General features: G+C 36.2%; 1 protein-coding gene across 1 annotated transcript in view; it reads right to left on the bottom strand.

Moving 5' to 3' along the window:
* ANXA10 (annexin A10) overlaps window positions 1-25,477 on the bottom strand; it is a 127,839-nt gene that overhangs the window by 58,075 nt on the left and 44,287 nt on the right. The window contains exon 2 of the mRNA XM_049630067.1: window positions 3,075-3,156. Within this exon, the coding sequence (XP_049486024.1) occupies window positions 3,075-3,156 (82 nt within the window). The remainder of the gene's footprint in view (window positions 1-3,074; window positions 3,157-25,477) is intronic.

Genomic DNA, 25,477 nt, shown 5'->3' with positions numbered 1-25,477 from the left:
GAGAGTTAATATTAAATGTTCTCACCATCACAACAAACAACACAGTATTCTTAACTGTAATCACAATGCTGTATATTAGATTCCCAGAATTTATTCCTCTAATAATTGAAAGCTTGACCAGTAACTCCCCATTTCCCCACCCCTCAGCCCCTGGTTGTTTTCATGAGTTCCGCTGTTTTAAATTCTGCATATAAGTTATATCATACAGTATTTGTCTTTCTGATTCATTTGCTTAGCATAATGCCCTCAGGATTTATCCATGTTTTCTCAAATAGCAAGATTTTCTTCTTTTTATGGCTGAATAATATTCCACTGTGTGTGTGTGTGTGTGTGTGTGTAGAGAGAGAGAGCGAGAGAGAATGAGAATCCCGTTTTCTTTATCCATTCATCTGTTGATGGACACTTAAGTGGCTTTCATGTTTTGGCTATTATGAAAATACTACAGTGAATATGGGGGTGCAGATATCTTTATGAGAGAGTTACTTCATTTCCTTTAAACACCCAGAAGTAGGATTGCTAGGTCATATGGAAGTTCTGTGTTTACTTTTTTGAGGAACCTCTATACTGTTTTCCATTGTGGCTATACCAGTTTACATTCCTACCAGTGGAAATTCCCTTTTCTCCACACTACTTGTCTTTTTGATAGTAGTCATCCTAACAGGTGTGAAGTGATATTTCATCATAGTTTTTATTTGCATTTACCTGATGATTAGTGATGTTGAGCACCTTTCATGTACTTATGGGCCATTTATATGTCTTCTTTGGGAAAGTGTTTATTCAGGTTCTTTGCCCATTTTTAATAGAATTATTTGTTTTTTGCTATTGAGTTGTATGAAATTCTTCTGTAATTGATATTAATCCCTTGTCAAGTATATGATTTGCAAATCTTTTCTCCCTTTCTGTAGTTTGCTTTTCCATGCTGTTGTTTCTTTTGCTCTTCAGAAGCTTCTAGTTTCTGGCTGCTGTGTTTTATTTAGAAAAACAAGAAAGCAAAAAAAAAAATACTCTAAAGCAAATGAAAAGGAGAAGTATTAACAAAAATTGTCTTAAGTTGTGGGGCACCATAGTGGCTCAATCAGTTAAGTGTCCAACTTTGGCTCAGGTCATGATCTCATGGTTCAGAGTCATCAGGATGGATAGATCTTTAAAGCATTTTGATCTGTGTTCTTGCTCTGGCATGCCAGAGTGGACAGTATGCAATCAAAACCAAAACCTCCTGAAATTCTTCAGTCTAAAACACTGACAAGCAAAAAATTACAATGGTCAAAATGAATCCATATTCTGACCCTCCAGTTGCTATGACAGGAAAATTGAAATTGGAGCAAAGAAAAATTTTTTCAGTGAATAGATTGATCTATAGTTTTAAAGCAAAAATTACTCTCCTGTAGACCAAGTTAATCTATAACTTTTTGTTAACTTGTCTCTGTATTTTTTCTATGATGACTGATATTTTAAAAGGCATGAAAGCTTGCAAACTCCTAAAGTCAACTTTAGAGAGCATATTTAAAGTCCTTTATTGTTTTCCTCTGAGATTCTGCTAGTGAATAAAACACAAAAATGAGCATGCATGCATGTGTTCCTGTGCATGTACACACATACACACACACACACACACACACACACACACACACACACAGCATAGTTCTCTTAAAGGCGACCTTATCTTTAAAGTTAAGAGCTTAATTTCTTATGAAAGGCTTTGCATGTTCTGTGCAAACATTTCGATATTTATCTTCATGCTCACCTGAAGTCTTAAAACAGGTTTTAGTTAAGGAAAATATATGGATGTTTAACAGCTCCATTTCATTTCTTTTTTTTTTTTAATTTTTTAAAAATGTTTTTATTTATTTTTGAGACAGAGAGAGACAGAGCATGAATGGGGGAGGGGCAGAGAGAGAGGGAGACACAGAATCGGAAGCAGGCTCCAGGCTCTGAGCCATCAGCCCAGAGCCCGATGCGGGGCTCGAACCCGCGGACCGCGAGATCGTGACCTGAGCCGAAGTCGGACGCTTAACCGACTGAGCCACCCAGGCACCCCTCCATTTCGTTTCTTAAAAATTAAATCTTTCTAAAAATAACTCAACAGTTTTCCTCCCTTATCTCTATATTCCTTTTCTAAACTCTAGATTCAATTCATTGAATATCCAATTAAGAATCCGCATGCCAAACTCTATGCTCTGGGAACTCTCTGAAGTCAGTAGTGACACAAAAGGACAAACACAATGAAAATGAGATTGGGGGTGACTGGATGGCTCTGTCCCTTAAGCATCTGACTTTGGCTCAGGTCATGATCTCACAGTTCATGGGTTGGACCCCCGCCTTGGGCTCTATGCTGACAGTTTAGAGCCTGGAGCCTGCTTTGGATTCTGTCCCCCTCTCTCTCTGCCCCTCCTCTGCTCATACCTCTCTCTCTCTCTCTCTCTGTGATAATTAAACATTAAAAAATTAAAAAAAAAAAGAAAGAAAGTGAGATCAGTGACATAGGAATGCAGGAGAGGGTGCCCCAGAGGTTGGCATGGTTTGTTGGGTCTGGAGTCCCCAAAGAACAATTCAAAGAGGAGGAACTATTTGAAGAGGATCTTGAATAGAATTTGGATACAAAATAACAGGAGAAGAAAAAAGCATTACGGGCAGGGGATTATTGGACTAGTTTATAGAGATGTGGAAAAGCAGATCCAATTTGGGGAATAGCAGAAAGTCTGATTTAGCTGGAAATGGAAGTAGCAAAAAAAAAAAAAAAAAGGCTAGAAAACAAACAAAGGCAAAGAAAGATGTTTTTCCCCAGATTAAGGTTTTTTGGTTTGGGGTTTCATTTAGTAGTTAGTGGTGAGACATTTAAGGATTTAAGGTAACAACATGTGAAGATCAGATTTGTAATTGAGAGCACAAATTAATTTATCCATTATTGTCCTTTTCTATTATTTTTCTTCTTATTCTAGTTCATTGCCCAGCTTTTTGTTTTAATCCACATTTGCCTTCCACTAGACATCAGCTATTTACACCCATATTATAATATTAAAGCAAGGTAAAATGAAAAAATTACAGTAAAAGATGATAGAAATGATCTGGCTTACCAAATCCTTGGAGTGCTCCCTCTAGCATTTGGGCGTCCATTATGGGGTTGAAATTGGGAGCTGGGAAGATGGTTCCTTGCACCTGGTGGGAAGGGTGAATGAAAAAGAGATTGCACTGTTTTACCAGAAAGATTTCAACAGTTCTTTTTGCAGATAAATGGAAATAAAAATACATTCCATATATTTAAATTACTCTAAGACATACACATACATCTATTAGACAGATGTGTTAATTGTATATTAATTGCATGGAGCAAATTTGGTTGTTGTTTTTTAATCCACTGGCCTTATTATATTGACATCTATCATTCATCTAGGAAATTGAGACACTAGAACCAATAGTAGAAAATGTGAAAGCCAAATAAATATAAATCTTTGTAATAAACAGTAAACATTTTCTCAGGAGTTGATGGCTGTTTTAGAGAAACTGAAGAGAGAACTCTATTGGGGGGGATTCATGACATTCATATGAAATAGAAGTGGCACTTGCCACCATAGGTTTTTTATGCATCAGGGACCTTAAAATCATGTTAGAGAAAACAGAAATATTTGAATTTGGATTATGGGATTCATAAAAATCTAGGTGATATAGATAGGGCAGAGATTTTTTAGCTGAAACTTGCAGCTGCAGAGGAAAACATAAAAACGTGACTGACATTCCATTTAAATTCTCTCTCTTGCTAATAATAAAATGGCAGAACATTTGTGTTGGGCTTTGAATACACAGTCTATTATTTCAGACAGAGCCAGCCAGGACTAGGCACTGTAACATCATACTCAGCACAAAAGAATTGTCAATCAAAATTTATTAAGAATGGGAACTCCGCCCCTCCCCTCCGTTTGTTGTCAGTGTGGCCAGAAACATCGGGAGAAAAAGCCTTCCCCTAGCAAATGGGTCTACTAGGCCTTGAGAACTCAAGCTTTCACCAAGCTCTTCTGCAAGAATAATATCTTAGATGAAGATGAAGTTTTCTAGTGCCCATTTTCTAACAGTAGAAAATTAATTAATGAGAAGACTGCACCATCATTTCTAGTCCAAGAAATATACATATACAAATACCAAAATATTTATGAAAAGATTTTGGGGGGCTAAGAGCATTGTTCATTTGAATTAAAACTAAAATTTAAATTCTGTTTGGATTTCATTTGACTAATATTAATGATCATGAGGCTGTCTATTTGAAGGAGACTGGGAATCAATTGTGCTATGGCCATATTTTCATAAGTACAGCCATGTTAGGAAGACATCCTTCTTAATTACATATATGGCAGATGTACATAATTAAAATGAAAATATGGTATGCATCTTACATTGCTAAAGTGCATGCAGTTTGCTTCTGATATTCAAGTTCAGTGGAAATGATCCAGAGACTAATTTCTCTTGAGCCAATCCTCAATTCTGGGAGCTATTTATTAGGAGACAATATGAATGTTACCTCCTTTATCCACTAACCTGTTCCATTGGTCTCTATTAAGAAGATAGACTTTGATTCTTCATTTACTTATTAAATGCAGTTTAAATAGCAGATTCTAATGTAAATTCCTAGGTTGAGTTCTCCTCACCTGAAGCATTTTTTTTTTTTGAATCTTGTTATCCTAGAAAAATGAAAGCTTTAAACTTTTGAGAGAACAGCCATCTATTGAATGTGAAAATTGTTTTCTGCTATTTGTCATTGCCTTTTTTGTCCACGTAGTTCTTTCTCAGTTTTTTTCCCCCATTGGGAAAATAAAGTGTTTTTTTGAGGCATGGAAAAGAGATACTGTATTTCCCCTATTTTAGGAGTTGGAAGATTTGTTTGGATAAGTCTTGTGTGGACAATACCATTTTTTTTTTTTTTTTTGCCTTGGAGACCTTAATTTTGCTGTCTGCTATTAGCTAATGGGCTGTTTTAAAGTATAAAAGACAAAATGTATTTGAAAACAATAAGACATATTCTTAAATGGGGTAAGTTAATCTAGGCAATTTTAAGCACAGAATATGCAAATTTTCACTACAAAACATCTCATTACTGGCTAGACTAGGATCTTTCAGAATTTCTATTGGAGTGCTATAAAATAAGTGCTATAAAATAAAAGCATATACCTTTATAGGGAAGAAAAAAAAAACTCTAAAATTTATAGGTAAAGGAAGTTGTAAATGTTTATAATGACTTATCAGACACAATCTGTAGGTGAAAGAGGTATTTTTTCTTGTGTTAATCCTTGTACAGATTAATAGTGCAACATACTTTTGCAATATAATGTAAAAATTACTTTCTTCTTTTTTCTTTATGGTTCTCATATTGTTTGCCATTTAAACTCATTATTTTCTTGTCAGCTGGCATTGTTAATATGCTAAAACTCTTCTGGAAAAAAATTCAACACGAAGTAAAGGAAAATTGTAAAAGCTTAGTAATTCACAAAGCACAATTTTTCTAGTATGTATTTGTCATTTATGCCCATTTATATATCATAGCAGAACATTTTTTAATTTATTTTTAAAGTTTATTTATTTTGAGACAGAGTGCATAGTAGAACATTTTATTTATTTATTTATTTATTTATTTACTATTTTAAAAATTTATTTACTTATTTTGAGAGAGAGAGAGAATGCACGGTGTGGAGGGGGCAGAGAGAGAGATGACAGAGAGAGAAGCCAAAGCAGACTCAGTACGGAGCCTGATGCATGACTCAAACCCATGAGCTGTGAGATCATGACCTGAGTTAAAATCAAAAGTAGGACACTCAACTGACTGAACCACCCAGGCACCCCCATTATATTTCTTTTTATGCCAATTATTATGTTTTAATTAAGCTGAAGTGAGCAATATTATTCCATATAAGGCACACACTTAATGTTCCTTTTACTTACTTTGTCATTGTATACTAGTTTTGTCATTTATTTATTTATTTATTTATTTAGTGAGAGTGAGGAAGGGACAGAAAGAGAGGGAGAGACTGAGAGTCCCAAGCAGGCTCCACACTGTCAGTGGGGCGCCTGATGCAGGGCTCGAACTCACGAACTGTGAGATCATGACCTGAACTGAAATGAAGAGTTGGGAGTCTTAACTGACTGAGACACCCAGGTGCCCCCTGATTTTGTCTTTTAATGATAGTATTTTTCCAGTTTTATTAAGCTGTAATTGATATATAACATTGTGTAAGTTTAAGCTGTATAACATGATGTTTTGATATATGTATATAATGCAAAATGATTGCCACAGTAAGGCTGATTAACACATTTATCACCTCACAGTTTCATTTTCATTCTGATAGGAACATTTAAGAGCTACTCTTAACAACTTTCAAGTATATGATCTAATATTGTTAACTAAAATCACCAGGCTCTATGTTAGACCCCAGACTTTTTCTCCTTATAGAAACTGGAAGCTTGGACTCTTTGACCAACATCTCCCAATTCCACACTCTGCACCCCCCTGACACATACCCCTGCCAGCCCCTGGCAATCACCAATCTTTTAATGATCATTTGAACTAAACTGACCAGTTAAGTCTATTGAAACAGTCAATTATAAGTTTTTAATTGTCTTCCCTGAATTAAATAATTTGAAACAAAAAAGATTGATTAATGGTTTGGGGCCATAAAACTTTTTCAAATGACTATGATATAACTATAGGTAGATACTCATCTATTTTAAGGTAATTTGATCTTTCCTTTGGATATTTTCCCCAAAATCTGTGCTCAACCGTATTCTATACATTCCTTAATACACAATATCAGTCTCTCTGATGAAATTTATGCTGACCATTTCTTTTACTAACTCCCTAGCATTTACTGCATTTTTATTTAAAATCTGCACTTTATGTTTTCCTATTTGCTATCTATTCTTAAAATGGGGAATTTCACTGTGTCGTATGGAGTACACATCGTTTTATAACATATTGCCCTAAGTATTTATTCTTTGTCTTCATTTCTTATCCTTCTAATTATATTTTATGTCCCTTGACCACAGAAGGCATATTAATTCTATGTCATGATTTTCTATGTAGTGAGATCTCTTTTTAAAATATTCTCATCTACTGGTGATGTTACTTAAGTTAAATGATTTCTTAAAAAATAAAATATTTGGCTGAATGACCTGGCTTTATACACAATTAATATAATAAAACTTTTTTATTTTTTTACAAATACAGACCATATATGAATTAAGCAGATTCTTTTAGTCATTATATTTATCATATTTATTGTTTTGTATTAGGAAAATTGAACAGAGACAAATAAAGGAGACAGACAAATAAGAATTACCCTGGAGAAGAGGTGTAGGAGAGGGAGATGTTCCTAGTTTGCTAGGGCAAAAAATTTTTCCAACCACATGTATGAGCAAGTAAGTGATCTGGGAAGAGGGAGCACAGTAAGTCTTGAAAACTGATTCATGTGAGAAACAGAGGATAGAGGCGAGGAGTGGCAAAGGCAGGATTACTAAGGGACATCTAAAGTCTTTTTTTGGGGGAGGGGATCAAATCTTTTTTATAATTTAAATATTTATTGATTTTTGAGAGAGAGAGAGAGGAAGAGAATGAGCACAAGAGAGGCAGAGAGAGAGGGGAGAGACATAGAATCTGAAGCAGGCACGAAGCTGCTGTCAGCACAGAGCCCGACATGGGGCTGGAACTCATGAACTGTGAGATCATGACCTGAGCGAAGTCAGAGGCTTAACCAACTGAGCCACCCAGGTGCCTGTCAAACGATTTTATTGAGCAGTTTTGAGGGAAGGTCAAAGGGGAGGAGCAGAAGGTGACCCTACGTCCTCTGTCAGGCCAGAATCTTCCCAGCTTCACAGTCACTGAAAAGGGACATCTAAAGATTTTTATTTTTAAATGTTTTTTTTTAATGTTTATTTTTGAGAGAGGGCGCGCGCACGCGCACGCACACACACACACACACACACACACACACACGAGCGGGGGAGGGGCATAAAGATTTTTAAGCATGAGAGTAAAAGGATGACACAAAAAGAAGTGAGGTAGGTAGCAGAGGTAGGTAATTTAGAAACCCAGTTGAGATATAATGCACTCCTGAACACAGATAAACAGCATGTTCTTAATACAGATTGCTTGGTTAGCTGAATGTGATTTAACTTACTAATTGTTGAGATGTATTTTAACTGAATGCAGTAATAGTATTTAGTCTTTTGGAATGGTCAGAGGCTGTTGTTTGGGGTGTTTTGAGCATATATACCTCTTAAAGTGATGTTCTATTTTATACTCGTGTTAGAGCAAATTGGGAATTTCAAAAAATCGGACACTTTCAGATGTGACATGAAAAATGTGCATACGGTAAAATTATCTTATTTATCTTGCTTTGAAAATTGACAGATTTAGAAATAGTATCACTTGTCTAAGGCAAAATAAATTCTAATGCCTGTCATTTCCATTTAAATTCTTACCACAAGGTAATCAAAATATAATCTTTGCTTCTAGTCATTTGTGAATTTAGGTTTTGACAGAGGAATACAAAATACTCCCTTTTTAAAAAACAGAATAAACTGCCTCATAAACTCACTAAGCAGAAGAGCATGAGTAATTTGTAGATTTAAAGTTAGCTCTAGAATCTCCTCTGAGTAAATAATGAATAGATTTCTTTAACTGACAGAAAAATTTTTAAATTATTTCCTGGAACTGAATAAAAACTGAGAAAAAACACATATATTTTGCTCATGAGGTTGATAAAATTATTTGCATCATCTCAGATCAATAGGCACATCAATAAGTATATCATATTTCACTTATTCACAGCTACCCCAAGGGCCAGGGTCCGTAAAACCATATCCCTCCAAAGTCAGCACTCATAAGCTACCTACAGTTTAATCCTTTTTCTCATGTGTCTTTTGAGTTATACTCATATTGAGAATCTGAATGCCTTAAGACTTTTAGGCTGAAATATTAGCCGTGCATGTTGACGATTTCATGGACTGGATGCTTGTTAGAATATAGGTTTCAGTGAATAGTTCAGCATCATCAAAATACCTTGGTTTTGGTGTAGTGGAGATGACAGTATCTCCAGTTAATTTAGTGTTGAAAAAATTTTTAATAAATATTTTAAATTTATTTTTGAGAGAGAGAGAGAGACAGAGAGTGAGCTAGAAAGGGTAGAGAGAGAGGGAGATACAGAATCCAAAGCAGGCTCCAGACTCGGAGCTGTTAGCACAGAGCCTGATGCGGGTCTCAAACTCACAAACTGTGAAATCATGACCTGAGCTAAAGTCTGATACTTAACCAATGGAGCCACCCAGGTTCCCCATTACTTTAGGATTTTTAGAACTCTAAGAGAAAATCTACAGAAATCTTGGGATTCCCTTTCCATAGAGCACTTCCCTTGAACCAGACATTTATTCATCTTTGGGGCATTGGTCCTTGGCTCAGGCCCAAATGCATTAAACTCTCCTGAAGGTATTCAGCCACCTAATCTCTGACTTCTATCTGACAAGAGTTTTCTGATGGGGTTTCAGTGGCTTTAAACACAACACTGAAAGGTGGGTTGACAAGCATTGTTCCCCTCTCTCGCCCTCCCACAACTATTGTGCCCTTCAGTCCAGTCCTGTCAGCCCCATCCTTACAACATTATTCATGTGATTCTCCTTTTTAAAATTTCTGTCACTACTGCTTTAGTACAAGACTTTACCACTTTCTTTTGGTTTTATTTCAATATGCTGCTAAGTAGGTCCAATTTGCCTTCACTGCCAGGGTGATCCTTCTAAAAAGATCAAACACATCATTTGTCCATGACTAAAAATTCTTCTTTTTTTAAAGTTTATTTATTAATTTGGGGGAGAGAGAGAGAGAGAGAGAGAGAGAGAGAGAGAGAAAGAAAGAGAAATACCCAAGCAGAGCCTGACACAGGGCTTGAACCCACAAACTGTGAGATCATGACCTGAGCGAAAACCAAGTGCCAGATGCTGAAACGACTAAGCCACCAAGGCGCCCCTCCATACCTAAGATTCTTAATACTCAAAGCAATGCTTCTCAATATTTGTTTTCTACTGTGGTGCACAGAATGGATGATTTTCACATAAAAGAAACATCCCTGGGAACATCTAGGGTTATGAACACATACCAGGATGCTGGCCTTATTGACATTTTATTTTTGCCTGCTCAACAGAGTATATTGTACTGTTGAGTGAAAATCTCATATTAGAGAGCAAAACATGAATTGTAAGTAATGGAAATTGTAAGCAAAGGATCCATACTTTGGATTATTAGCATTAATGGCAGTATTTATTATTTTCAGTGCATGGTGCAACTCATTCCTGTGACTGAGAGTAGATGACTTGTGAGGTTTAGTTCAGATGTTCTAACAGAGTGAACAGTGTTCTTCATGACCTCGTCCTTTACTGTCTTTGTGGGTTTATGTCTTATTTTCTCTCTCCCGAACCTCTCAACTCCCATACCATGGCATATAGCCACACACTCCAGCCAAAAGAGACAGCTGTATCTTATTTGTTCTGTTCCATAAATTGGGAATATTCCCCTTCTCCTTGCAACATACACATTCATCTCTGATTCATCTTATGATTTTTGTAAACATCTATTCAAGATTTAACTTTTAGGCTTTAGCTCCAGTGTCACCTCTCACAGGGAACCCTTCCTGATGCTTCCAGTAGAACTGTCTGCTCTTTCCCTGGTGTCTACAATTTTCCTAGGCCAGAATTGTAGTATATCCTGTTAGAGCACCAGTGATGTATCAGCCAAACATATTCATTTCTAACTGTACCAAGTTTCTAAGAATAATAAATCTTCCTTTGTTTTGTTGAGAATGAACCTTAATGTGAGTAGTTGTGCAAATTTGGAGATTGAACTGTCCTTATGAATAAAGGAAGAATATTTGGATTTCCAGGAAACAATTTGGGAAGAGATGTGATAAATAACAAGAATGGATAGTGAGGTAGAATTACTTTCTGTGATTTCTCCCTGCTATTCACAATTTTTTCATTAATATTTGTTAAAAGGTATTGTACATGGAATTTTTTTTCAGACTGGGGAAAAGGAGGAGTTATCTGGGTGAGTCTGGGTGAAAAAAAATAATGCGTTGCTGTGTAGGCTCATATGGAGAAAAGATGTTGACAACATAAGATGTTACAAATTTAAAGTCTAGGGAAGGCTTCAGACTTTACGTTACATAATCAGAGTATTTAACGCAGTCTCATGTGTACACCCTCCACACAGACTCTGGCTTATGTGTCCTCCTGGTCCTTCAAGACTTGAACTCCCCAAAGACATAGATTGTGTGGTGGTATTTTATTAGAGGTATACGCTGTATATGATTTGACAGCATTGCTGATTTAGCCTTTGCAGAGTTTTCAATAGATTGTAAGAATTTTGATTTCACCAAATTGGCTTGAAGTTTGGTTAAATATGACATGTTCACATTAGTTCTAAGTGCTGACTTTTAGTGTTTAAAATTCACAGCTGGAATTGAGTTCTACACTATGTAATGTTATGACTGGGCTTAAAGTTTATGTGCAAATTCCCAGTTAAATTACTTAGTAGGCAATGCAATAAAAAGGTAATTATTTCCTAATCACCTTATCTCATTCAGAAACACCCTCTCCCTTCTTTTATTATCCTTATATTTCTAATGAGATTAGGAGGCTTGGAAACAAGGTGAAGATGTCACTGATCCAAAGAGACTGCAATTGACATGGACTTTGGAGACTGGGTCTTATTAGTGGAAGCTGAAAATGGAGGATAAATAAGTTGAGTAACTAAAAGAGAATGAATCTGTATAAAAAAAATTCAAGGAGAAAAATTGAGATTATAGGGGAAATAAAAATATTTTTAGCGTGCACTCTAGAATACAAGAATGTGATCTTTACTATCCTAAAAGACTTAAACTTGGAATTTAGTACAGTAGTATAGGAAACGTTCTCAACTTTTAACTCTAAGTACTTAGTACATCACTAATGTATTTTTAGTCAAAGTTTGGAATTAACTTTAATATTATCATAATATAGAATGAGACAATTAGCTTGACGAAATATATATGAAGATATACATAAATGTAGCTCTTACTTATTGTAGTCTTATAGGATTTAAATATTGTAGGTCTTGTATTGAATAATTAGATAAATTATTTTGTGGTCACACTTGAAATAATTTCTTATTTTTATGCAGATATTTAGTGCATAATTTAAGGCACCCTAAACACTAATTTATTTTACCTTTACATATGGGTTACATATAATAGGTTATCATATCCCCTGTCAATTTATTCAATTATTTGATTTAATCAGAAAATGGAAATAAACAGTATGTGTAATAGATTGTGCTATGTACTATCATTAATTTTACTACTGTAAATTAAATGCATACACATAACTGATTTAAGGCAGATGAAAACTTATATCACAAAAATCTAATAAAATACTGTAGAATTTGGAGGAAAGAAATAGTCTAGCATAAAATAAGAGAGTTTAAGGGAAGTTTTCCTGAAGAAGTTTTGAGGCAATAATCTCATGTTTAATTAGATTTCAACAAGTGGAAATGTGTTGCTTGGAAGTCTCATGTTTTTTTTCAGAAGGCTCTACCTCATTTCCTGGGATAGTTTTATGAGTTAACATTATTCCTGTTTTGCTATTTCATATTATTTCTAGGCTAATTTCCTCATCACAATTACAAATAGTATTAAATTCTTGGAGCTAAGAGAACATAAGACCTATGAGAGAGAGTCCTACACATCATAGAGAAATATATATCTTACCATACATTTATATTATTGTATATAATGGTTCTAAGGAAAATATTAGATAAAAATAAAGCTACTTATAGTGAAATAGAAAAACAAGCATTATAGATACTAAATGCTTTCAACTAGTAGAGTTTTTATTATCATTGATCATTTGCACAAATATTCTGTATTAGCCAGATAGTTTAGAACTAATGGTATGAAATAGAATACAAAAAACTATGAATAATCATTTTTATTTCTTGATGTTATCTCTTTTTCCAAATAAATAATAGAATATGACATAAAGGTATCATTACACATTTCAACAATATCTTCAGAATTATTTTCTTCTCACCTCATATTTTAAAAAAATTTTTAAGCAAATCTCTGAAAACCTCCTTCCACATCATGAAATGGTTTTGAGGGAGAAATTCTCTATAGTAAAGAATATAATCTATAAGCTTAACATCTTTCTTTGAGTGAAAAACTAGAAGGATTCTGAATAATTTAGGCAATAACTCCCCATTAGTTAGTATGACTTATTAGAATAGACAGAATACTTGTAATATCGTGCAATCCCTCCTGCTTCAAGACAGCAATCACATTACAATCACTTTACCCTCAGATTGGTCTAAAGGATTTTTCAGGAGATAAGAGCACAGCATAAATCAAAGTGAATAAGAAGAACCTGCAGGGTTACAATAGCTTCTTCCCCAAAATAGAACACACGGCTGGGACCACAGTGAGACCGATCATCAGATGATATTCTACATAATTATTTCATCTGAAATAGAGGAACTTGTGTTTTTATAGGATCTTTTTGAAAGCTCTGTTGTTTAATGTCCTATGCTAATAAGGCTAAATGTGCATTTTCCCTTTTCTTGTACAGCTTTACAACAGTGCCCAACCTTATACAATGGCAGAGCTATACACATAGGTGAGTCCCTTGTTCACAAGAAGCTTAGTACTTAGCTCGTAAGACAAAGATTATAAGAAACGTAGAGTGATGTGATTTATTCCTGCTAAAAACTGGAAGACTAAAACATGCATTTATTATTTAATAGTCTGGCGCATTTTTAAAAAAAGTTATTTTGGAGAACACACTATGACTCCAATTGTTCAAGTATCATTTTGGGGACTACCATTTCAGTATTGCTTTTAGAGCTATTTGAATATTTATCAGTTAATGATGGATTTGATGTTTCTAATTAGCCATAGGCAGGACTAATGAGATGAAACTAATACAGCTGGATAATTCCCTTTTTTCCCTTGTTGAAAAAATACACTGTGAAATTAGTGAATCTGGAGGCAATTACTAAAATTAAGTTAAAAAATAAAAATGTGATAGTAAATTGCATATAGTGTTTCATTACCCTATGTATCAATAAACAGAACTTCACTTAGCTCATAGGTCACAAAAAGCATGGATTAAAAAATGTGGATGGGTTTGGCTTAAACCTATCCCAACTTCTAGATATTTGTCTTACTGAGCACTGGTCTGTAGTCATTCTATAGAAGGAATGAAACAAATCTCTAAAACCACCATCATACCATAATGGGATCTTTTCTTAGTGTTTAGAATATTTTATAGTTGCAAATCAATAAAATTTCCTCTATAATAATAAACATATGAAATGTAAAAATATTTCCTTTTGTTAATTTACAGTTACTCTCAGATATATCTTATCTGGTAGCTTAGTCACAGAAAGGTGTTTATTTTATTTTACTTTATTTTATTTTATTTTATTTTATTTTATTTTATTTTAATTTCTTTTATTTGTAGGTATCTGAAGACACTAATTCTTTTTTTGCTCTATTGTTCTGATGATAGAGAAGGCAGTGGTAAACATCTCACCTCCACTTCTTGTGAAAATAAATGGTTACTAACCTTTTACTAGGTTAATATAACTGGCTTGGAGGGATACTACAAATGTACTCAGAGGGAGAGATGTAGGGAACGAAAGCTGGAATAAGTGAATTTGTGCAAAATCTCCAAGTGACTTAACCTCTAGTCTTAGTCTTTAGGTATCATTCATTCTTGTCAGTAGACTGTTCATCACTCATTGACTATATACTTAGAGACTTAAAAACACAAAATTCGTTCTCCACTTGTTCCATCTACAGGGGTTGTATCCCACTCAAACACTAAACTCACTTTATTTTTTTAATTTATTTTAATTTATTTTTTAATTAAAAAAATTTTTAATGTTTATTTTTGTGTGAAAGAGAGAGAGAGTGTGAGTGGGGGAGGGGCAGAGAGAGAGGGAGGAAGACAAAATCTGAAGCAGGCTCCAAGATCTGAGCTGTCAGCGCAGAGTGCAATGTGGGGCTTGAACCCACGAACCATGAGATCACAACCTGAGCTAAAGTCCGGCGCTCAACTGACTGACCCACCCAGGTGCCCCAACACTAGACTCACTTCAAATTCTGCCTCTTGTGTGAAGTCTTTTCAGATTGTATCAGTTATTATTTATCATTTACGTCTCTATTATACATGGCCTTACAGTTTTTGCATTTGTCTTTTCCTCTAAATTTTAAACCTCTGGAGGACAGGTACATTTTTTTTCTTGCTTTTCAAAGCTTTTATGCTAGTGCCTTAGGTAGAAAATGGGCTCTTGGAATGTTTACAAAGTACAAAAATACATGTGCCACAGTGACATCTTTAGTTTACCCAGTAGTTTTTAAAATTCATTATTCATATAGCAAGCTATGCTCTATGTATTTTCACTTTCACTTCCTTGGTAATCACCTCAGCAGTCTTATGAGACCGATAATACTAATCTTATTTCACAGATGATGTGACTATGAGGCTGAGTAAGTTGTTTAAAGCCACACAGATAGTGTGTCATGAAGCCAACACTCAAATCCAAATTTAACTTCATGGCTAGTGCCCTTTCCATTATAGCTGTAATTGATGTAAAATAAAATAGCATGTATTATTGAGGCCTTTTTTCATTTTTGCGAAAGAAATTTCTATTTGAAAAGGATCTTGCAGGTAAAAACAAAACTCTAAAAGAATAAGCTCTTACTCTTAAGTCAGTTCTAAGAGAAAAAGAAAGATTGTGTATGTGTGTGTGTGTGCGTGTGTGTGTCTGTCTGTCTGTCTGTGTTAGAAGGAGGGATCGAGAGAATACGAAAAAGCCAAAAATACAGTCCCATTGTCTGGATCACCAAAAGACATTTAAGAACAGTGTCTAATATTTAACCTCAAGGTATTTGCAGAACCCCAATATAAACCCTTCCTGTTTACCATGAACCACCCCCCCCCCCCCATGAAGTTTGGTTGGGATGACTTTTTTGTTGATGGTATTTTGAAAGAGTGAATGAATCAGGGTCGTGTCCATGATAACCATAGAGAAGAAGTGGCATACATGGGCTAGACTAAAAAGAAATGGAAACATAACTTGAAGAGATCTGTTAATTTTTATTTCCTGTGTTCCTCTAGCCTCAGGCAAGCATCTTTAGGGAGACAGAGTCACAGAGATAATATTTTTAGTGGCTTAATTTGAATCTTAAAGGACAGTATGACTTCAGTTTATATCTGGGCTACGCTTGCAAAGAAAATACGTACGTATTGTATATATATTAAAAATAAAATCAAACAATCAGCTAACACAGCTAATGATATTAAGATAACCCTGGTTACATTATTTTTTCAAATGATGCAGAAGTATTTATAAAAATGAACCAATTGCTAATTTAGTCACTATGAAGTTTTTATTTACAATTTAGTGAATAGATGTCAAGGAGTTTAAGAGAGAGAGGAGAATTGAATTCACCCACACTGCCTCTTATAATTAAGATCTGAAAGTGTCTTTAATAACATGACTATACTCTTTTATGAAACAATTTCTTGGGAAGATATGATGGAAAATAACTTATCTTAATAACAGATGGTATTAAGTTTATCTTAATAATATGTAATAGAAGACTATTAAAGTTAAGCTAAATAGAATAAAATTGATAGCATTGAATGACTACTTACTCTTTAAGAGTAAGTACTTGCTCAAGATAGCCAATTCCTACTCCCTGGAGTCTGTGCATGTTAACCTTTTTTGGCAAAAGGGACTTTGAGGGTGTAATTTAGTTAAAGATATTGAGATGGAGAGAATACCTAGGTAGGCCATAAATACCATCCTAAATGTCCTTATAAGTGGGAGGTAAAGAGGGATTTGATGATAAGAAGAAGGGCAACATGATGATGAAAACAAGATGCTATATTGCTAGCTTTGAAAATGAAGGAAAGAGACATGGCCCAAGGAATGTGGGAAGCTTCTAGAGGCTAGAAAAGGCAAGAAATCATTTCTTCCATATAGCCTTCAGAGGAACCAGCTCTACAGACACCTTTATTTTTGCCTAGTGAAACTGATTCTGGATTTCTGGTCTCCAGAACTGTAAGAGAGGAAATTTATATTGTTTTAAACCATTAACTACAGTAATTTGTTTCAATAGAATAAGTAGTTAATACATTCACACTGAAATCTTATCTTCTGTGTCCTCCAATTTTAAATTCTTACGTCACAAATTTACCGAATCAAGCCCCCATCCCCTCATCCAAAGACACACCTTAAACCAAATCTCCAAATTTCATAAACATCCTGCCTTTCTCTGTCTACTCTGAGATGCTATAGACTGTCAAGGTAGACTTTCCCCTCAGATTTGCTTCATCTTCAGAGTGTTTTGATAGCATTTTTGGGGAGCTAGCATTTGATAAGGTATGATGAGGAAATGTGAAATAACATTCTGTCTGGATAAATAAAAGGTAATGTTTTAGGACTATTATAGTTCTATAAGTAAATAAAGAATATCACAAAGTTACTAAAATGGAATAGGTATAGCATTGTAAAAGATGATAGAAGAATTTCATGTGACTGATATCAATGAAGATTATAAAAGATTGTTATTACTTGAAAATTCTGTTCATAGCCTTTTAGAATATTTAATCAGAAAAAGATATAGTGATCAGATTATAAATTATGAAAGAGAAAAGCATGGAGACATAATTCAGGATGTTACATTTAATGTATATACATCTGAAGAGAGCAGAACAAAGGAAGATAATAACAAAGAAAAGAGAAAAAAATTCAGGTAATGAAAGAATCACATCTTTGTGAAAAGTGATCATCTCAAATTGGGGAATATTAATGAAGAAATCAAGGTTAACAGTTAAGACAAAACAGACATATTCAGTTTGCTTACAAAGGAATAATCAAATTGGGATCAGAATTCTCTTCCCCAAAGTAAATGTTAGAAGGCATTTGATCAGTCTTTCTGGAACTCAAAGGGAAAGATCTAGGATTTACAAGTTTTAAAGCCAGCCAAACTATAATTTAAGAGAAAGGGCAAAAAGAAGAATTAGCATTTACATATCCTTTCTAAAACCTAATACCTAAGAATGATTTCAACCCAGTGAAATCTGAATCAGTGTAACATAGTCAAGTGAAGAAAGAAGTAGTTTAATACTATTAGTACCACAATCCAAAAATTGTCAACTCTCATTAAGTTTTCAATTTATACCAAGAATTGTTGTAAAATAGTTTATATTACCTTATTTAACTCCCAGTAATTAAATAAACAACCAAATATACAAACAAGTGAGGTTGGTACTATTGCCACAGATAAATAAATTGAGATTTAGAAAGGTTAATTTCTGTTTCTAGTTTATATGGTGAGTAAATAATGGTTCCCAGATTCTGACCCAGATGTGTCTGATTCCAAAGCCTGTGTTCTTAATTGCTAGACTCCATATATAGAAGAAATACGAATGGAAAATTTTTATCATTAAATAATTAATATACACTTAATGTAATAGATTTGTCAAATAAGGAAATCTCTGACCAAGAAAGGTTAAAAAGTAATTTATGACCTTATTGTCTACAAATTATTGTTAAATATTTTAATGGTTATGTTAAAAGGAAACACCTGTCAAGTATCCTTTTTGTGCTTTTCATATCTTTACATATAGTTGTATTTTCCAAATGGAAATATATATTACATATTATGTGGTAATCTGTCTTTCCATACCAGGCCATTCCATAGGAAATACCTTAAAGTCTATTCTGCTGTTTTATTACCTTTGAAGACAAAAATATCATGGAGCAGGGGCACCTGAGAGGCTTAGTAGGTTGAGCTTCCTGTTCTTGGTTTTGGCTCGGGTCATGATCTTGGTGTTCATGAGTTCAAGCCCCATGTTGGGCTCTGTGCTGACAGTGTGGAGCCTGCTTGGGATTTTCCCTCCCTGTCTCTCTGCCCCTTCCTGGCTCTCTCTCTCTCAAAATAAATAAATAAACTTAAAAAATATCATGGAGCAGATCTAAAATATACTATTAACCTTTCTTGTGAATGGTCTAATTAATAATAAGTTCTCATAACAATCTTTTAATTTTATTAATAATATATTATTTAAAGATAACTAAAATGACATTTGAGTCTAATGAACATATCCATGCCCCAAATAAAATAATGTGTAAGTGTATTTTGCAAACTATAGTATTCTGGAGGTGAAGGAGGCATTTTGCTTCTTATTATTTGTATAGCTACTTTGTAATTTAAATAGTACTTTTATATTTTTTATTTAATTTGAAGTTATCAACAAGGGTATATCTGGCAAGCTAAGAGTTTTTTATTTCAATATAACATATAAAAATGACTCAGCATTTATACAAGCCTTTGGCTTAGTAATTGGCAACTCAGAAAAATAGAATTCTGACTTTAAACTTTTTCAGTATATCTTATTTCTCAATTCTATTCATTTTTTATTTTTTGTTGATTATATTCTCTTATTTCAAAACATTAATGCTGCTTTCATATTTATTTCTCAAAATTGTTAAAAATATCGGGGTGCATGGGTGGCATCCCACTTTGGCTTAGGTAATGATCTCATGGTTCGTGGGTTTGAGCCCTGTGTGGGGCTCTGTGCTGACAGCTTGGAGCCTGAAGCCTGCCTCAGATTCTGTGTCTCCTTCTCTCTCTGCCCCTCCCCTGCTCATGCTCTTTCTCCTTCTCTCAAAAATAAATAAATGTAGGGGCGCCTGGGTGGCTCAGTCAGTTGAGCAGCCGGCTTCGGCCCAGGTCATGATCTCAAGGTCTGTGAGTTCGGGCCCCGCATCGGGCTCTGTGCTGACAGCTCAGAGCCTGGAGCCTGTTTCAGATTCTGTGTCTCCCTCTCTCTGACCCTCCTCCGTTCATGCTTTGTCTCTCTCTGTCTCAAAAATAAATAAACGTTAAAAAAAATTAAAAAAAATAAATAAATGTAAAAAAAATAACTGAAAAATTTTAAAAAATGGTTAAAAATTTCTAATGCATATAATGTAATCTAGAGGGCATAAAACATAGTAACATTTTTGGAAGGTTAAAGGAGAAGCACAGTCAGTATAGGATCTAAGTGATTGCTCATATTCATGGAACACATACAGTCCAGGATTTCCTTCTTAAAATAGAAATTATGTTCATATTTAATGTGTGAAGACCTGGATTAAAAAAAAAAATTTAACGTTTATTTATTATTGAGAGACAGAGAGACACAGAGTGTGAGCAGGGGAGGGGTTGAGAGAGGGGGAGACATGGAATCTAAAGTAGGCTCCAGGCTCCGAGCTGACAGCACAGAGCCCGACGCGGGGCTTGAACTCACAAACTGCGAGATCATGACCTGAGCCAAAGTCGGTCGCTTAACCAACTCAGCCACCCAGGCACCCCAAGAACTGGATTTATTAAAAAAAAAACTTCTACAAAATGATGTTTCAGCTCTTATATGAGTAGTGATTCTAAAATTTCAACAATTTGCCTTTAATTTGATATTTTTAGAGAGGTTAGTTACCTGTATTCTCAAAGCACAGTAATCTGGAGATTCCACCTACACCTGCCTAAAGAACCCAGAAAACCGCCAGAGGATTAGCAGAAGGGAGTCTCCGGAGTCAAGCGCAGACGAGAGGCCCACGGAAGAGGGTAGGAAGGGCGGCGAGGCGGTGCTCGCTCCACGGACTGGCGGGAGGGAGCCGGGGCGGAGGGGCGGCTCGCCGGCCAAGCAGAGCCCCCGAGTCGGGCTGGCAAAAGCGGAGGGGCCGGACAGACTGTGTTCCGACAGCAAGCGCGACTTAGCGTCTGGGAGGTCATAAGTTAACAGCTCTGCGCGGAAAGCGGGAAGGCTGGAGGACAAAGGGAGGGAGAGCTGCTGAGCCCCCCGACGGCAGAGCTCAGCTTGGCGGGGAACAAAGGCGCCAGCGCCATCTCCCCCGCCCATCCCCCAGCCAAAATCCCAAAGGGAACCAGTTCCTGCCAGGGAACTTGCTCGCTCCGCGCAAACACCCAACTCTGTGCTTCTGCGGAGCCAAACCTCCGGCAGCGGATCTGACTCCCTCCCGCTGCCACAGGGCTCCTCCTGAAGTGGATCACCTAAGGAGAAGCGAGCTAAGCCTGCCCCTCCACCCCCCGTGCACCTTGCCTACCCACCCCAGCTAATACGCCAGATCCCCAGCAACACAAGCCTGGCAGTGTGCAAGTAGCCCAGACGGGACACGCCACCCCACAGTGAATCCCGCCCCTAGGAGAGGGGAAGAGAAGGCACACACCAGTCTGACTGTGGCCCCAGCAGTGGGCTGGGGGCAGACATCGGGTCGGACTGCGGCCCCGCCCACTAACTCCAGTTATACACCACAGCACAAGGGAAGTGCACTGCAGGTCCTCACCACGCCAGGGACTCTCCAAAATGACCAAACGGAAGAATTCCCCTCAGAAGAATCTCCAGGAAATAACAACAGCTAATGAACTGATCAAAAAGGATTTAAATAATATAACAGAAAGTGAATTTAGAATAATAGTCATAAAATTAATCGCTGGGCTTGAAAACAGTATACAGGACAGCAGAGAATCTCTTGCCATAAAGATCGAGGGACTAAGGAACAGTCACGAGGAGTTGAAAAACGCTTTAAACGAAATGCAAAACAAAATGGAAACCACAATGGCTCGGCTTGAAGAGGCAGAGGAGAGAATAGGTGAACTAGAAGATAAAGTTATGGAGAAAGAGGAAGCTGAAAGAAAGAGAGATAAAAAAATCCAGGAGTATGAGGGGAAAATTAGAGAACTAAGTGATACACTAAAAAAAAATAATATACGCATAATTGGTATCCCAGAGGAGGAAGAGAGAGGGAAAGGTGCTGAAGGGGTACTTGAACAAATTATAGCTGAGAACTTCCCTGAACTGGGGAAGGAAAAAGGCATTGAAATCCAAGAGGCACAGAGAACTCCCTTCAGACGTAACTTGAATCGATCCTCTGCACGACATATCATAGTGAAACTGGCAAAATACAAGGATAAAGAGAAAATTCTGAAAGCAGCAAGGGATAAACGTGCCCTCACATATAAAGGGAGACCTATAAGACTCGTGACTGATCTCTCCTTTGAAACTTGGCAGGCCAGAAAGGCTTGGCACGATATCTACAGTGTGCTAAACAGAAAAAATATGCAGCCGAGAATCCTTTATCCAGCAAGTCTGTCATTTAGAATAGAAGGAGAGATAAAGGTCTTCCCAAACAAACAAAAACTGAAGGAATTTGTCACCACGAAACCAGCCCTACAAGAGATCCTAAGGGGGATCCTGTGAGACAAAGTACCAGAGACATCACTACAAACATAAAACATACAGACATCACAATGACTCTAAACCCATATCTTTCTATAATAACACTGAATGTAAATGGATTAAATGCGCCAACTAAAAGACATAGGGTATCAGAATGGATAAAAAAACAAGACCCATCTATTTGCTGTCTACAAGAGACTCATCTTAGATCTGAGGACACCTTTAGATTGAGAGTGAGGGGATGGAGAACTATTTATCATGCTCCTGGAAGCCAAAAGAAAGCTGGAGTAGCCATACTTATATCAGACAAACTAGACTTTAAATTAAAGGCTGTAACAAGAGATGAAGAAGGGCATTATATAATAATCACAGGGTCTATCCACCAGGAAGAGCTAACTATTATAAATGTCTATGCGCCAAATACCCGAGCCCCCAGATATATAAAACAATTACTCATAAACATAAGCAACCTTATTGATAAGAATGTGGTCATTGCAGGGGACTTTAACACCCCACTTACAGAAATGGATAGATCATCTAGACACACAGTCAATAAAGAAACAAGGGCCCTGAATGATACATTGGATCAGATGGACTTGACAGATATATTTAGAACTCTGCATCCCAAAGCAACAGAATATACTTTCTTCTCGAGTGCACATGGAACATTCTCCAAGATAGATCATATACTGGGTCACAAAACAGCCCTTCATAAGTTTACAAGAATTGAAATTATACCATGCATACTTTCAGACCACAATGCTATGAAGCTTAAAATCAACCACAGGAAAAAGTCTGGAAAACCTCCAAAAGCATGGAGGTTAAAGAACACCCTACTAACGAATGAGTGGGTCAACCAGGCAATTAGAGAAGAAATTAAAATATATATGGAAACAAACGAAAATGAAAATACAACAATCCAAACGCTTTGGGATGCAGTGAAGGCAGTCCTGAGAGGAAAATACATTGCAATCCAGGCCTATCTCAAGAAACAAGAAAAATCCCAAATACAAAACCTAACAGCACACCTAAAGGAAATAGAAGCAGAACAGCAAAGGCAGCCTAAACCCAGCAGAAGAAGAGAAATAATAAAGATCAGAGCAGAAATAAACAATATAGAATCTAAAAAAACTGTAGAGCAGATCAACGAAACCAAGAGTTGGTTTTTTGAAAAAATAAACAAAATTGACAAACCTCTAGCCAGGCTTCTCAAAAAGAAAAGGGAGATGACCCAAATAGATAAAATCATGAATGAAAATGGAATGATTACAACCAATCCCTCAGAGATACAAACAATTATCAGGGAATACTATGAAAAATTATATGCCAGCAAATTGGACAACCTGGAAGAAATGGACAAATTTCTAAACACCCACACTCTTCCAAAACTCAATCAGGAGGAAATAGAAAGCTTGAACAGACCCATAACCAGCGAAGAAATTGAATCGGTTATCAAAAATCTCCCAACAAATAAGAGTCCAGGACCAGATGGCTTCCCAGGGGAGTTCTACCAGACATTTAAAGCAGAGATAATACCTATCCTTCTCAAGCTATTCCAAGAAATAGAAAGGGAAGGAAAACTTCCAGACTCATTCTATGAAGCCAGTATTACTTTGATTCCTAAACCAGACAGAGACCCAGTAAAAAAAGAGAACTACAGGCCAATATCCCTGATGAATATGGATGCAAAAATTCTTAATAAGATACTAGCAAATCGAATTCAACAGCATATAAAAAGAATTATTCACCATGATCAAGTGGGATTCATTCCTGGGATGCAGGGCTGGTTCAACATTCGCAAATCGATCAACGTGATACATCACATTAACAAAAAAAAAGAGAAGAACCATATGATCCTGCCAATCGATGCAGAAAAGGCCTTTGACAAAATCCAGCACCCTTTCTTAATAAAAACCCTTGAGAAAGTCGGGATAGAAGGAACATACTTAAAGATCATAAAGGCCATTTATGAAAAGCCCACAGCTAACATCATCCTCAACGGGGAAAAACTGAGAGCTTTTTCCCTGAGATCAGGAACACGACAGGGATGCCCACTGTCACCGCTGTTGTTCAATATAGTGCTGGAAGTTCTAGCATCAGCAATCAGACAACAAAAGGAAATCAAAGGCATCAAAATTGGCAAAGATGAAGTCAAGCTTTCGCTTTTTGCAGATGACATGATATTATACATGGAAAATCCGATAGACTCCACCAAAAGTCTGCTAGAACTGATCCATGAATTCAGCAAAGTTGCAGGATACAAAATCAATGTGCAGAAATCAGTTGCATTCTTATACACTAACAATGAAGCAACAGAAAGACAAATGAAGAAACTGATCCCATTCACAATTGCACCAAGAAGCATAAAATACCTAGGAATAAATCTAACCAAAGATGTAAAAGATCTGTATGCTGAAAACTATAGAAAGCTTATGCAGGTAATTGAAGAAGACATAAAGAAATGGAAAGACATTCCATGCTCATGGATTGGAAGAATAAATATTGTCAAAATGTCAATACTACCCAAAGCTATCTACACATTCAATGCAATCCCAATCAAAATTGCACCAGCATTCTTCTCGAAACTAGAACAAGCAATCCTAAAATTCATATGGAACCACAAAAGGCCCCGAATAGCCAAAGTAATTTTGAAGAAGAAGACCAAAGCAGGAGGCATCACAATCCCAGAATTTAGCCTCTACTACAAAGCTGTCATCATCAAGACAGCATGGTATTGGCATAAAAACAGACACATAGACCAATGGAATAGAATAGAAACCCCAGAACTAGACCCACAAACGTATGGCCAACTCATCTTTGACAAAGCAGGAAAGAACATCCAATGGAAAAAAGACAGTCTCTTTAACAAATGGTGCTGGGAGAACTGGACAGCAACATGCAGAAGGCTGAAACTAGACCACTTTCTCACACCATTCACAAAAATAAACTCAAAATGGATAAAGGACCTGAATGTGAGACAGGAAACCATCAAAACCTTAGAGGAGAAAGCAGGAAAAGACCTCTCTGACCTCAGCCGTAGCAATCTCTTACTCGGCACATCCCCAAAGGCAAGGGAATTAAAAGCAAAAGTGAATTACTGGGACCTTATGAAGATAAAAAGCTTCTGCACAGCAAAGGAAACAACCAACAAAACTAAAAGGCA

The sequence above is a fragment of the Panthera uncia genome, chromosome B1 (genome assembly GCF_023721935.1).
Source record: "Panthera uncia isolate 11264 chromosome B1, Puncia_PCG_1.0, whole genome shotgun sequence".
In the NCBI taxonomy this organism is placed as follows: domain Eukaryota; kingdom Metazoa; phylum Chordata; class Mammalia; order Carnivora; family Felidae; genus Panthera; species Panthera uncia.
This window is presented reverse-complemented; position numbering and strand designations above follow the sequence as displayed.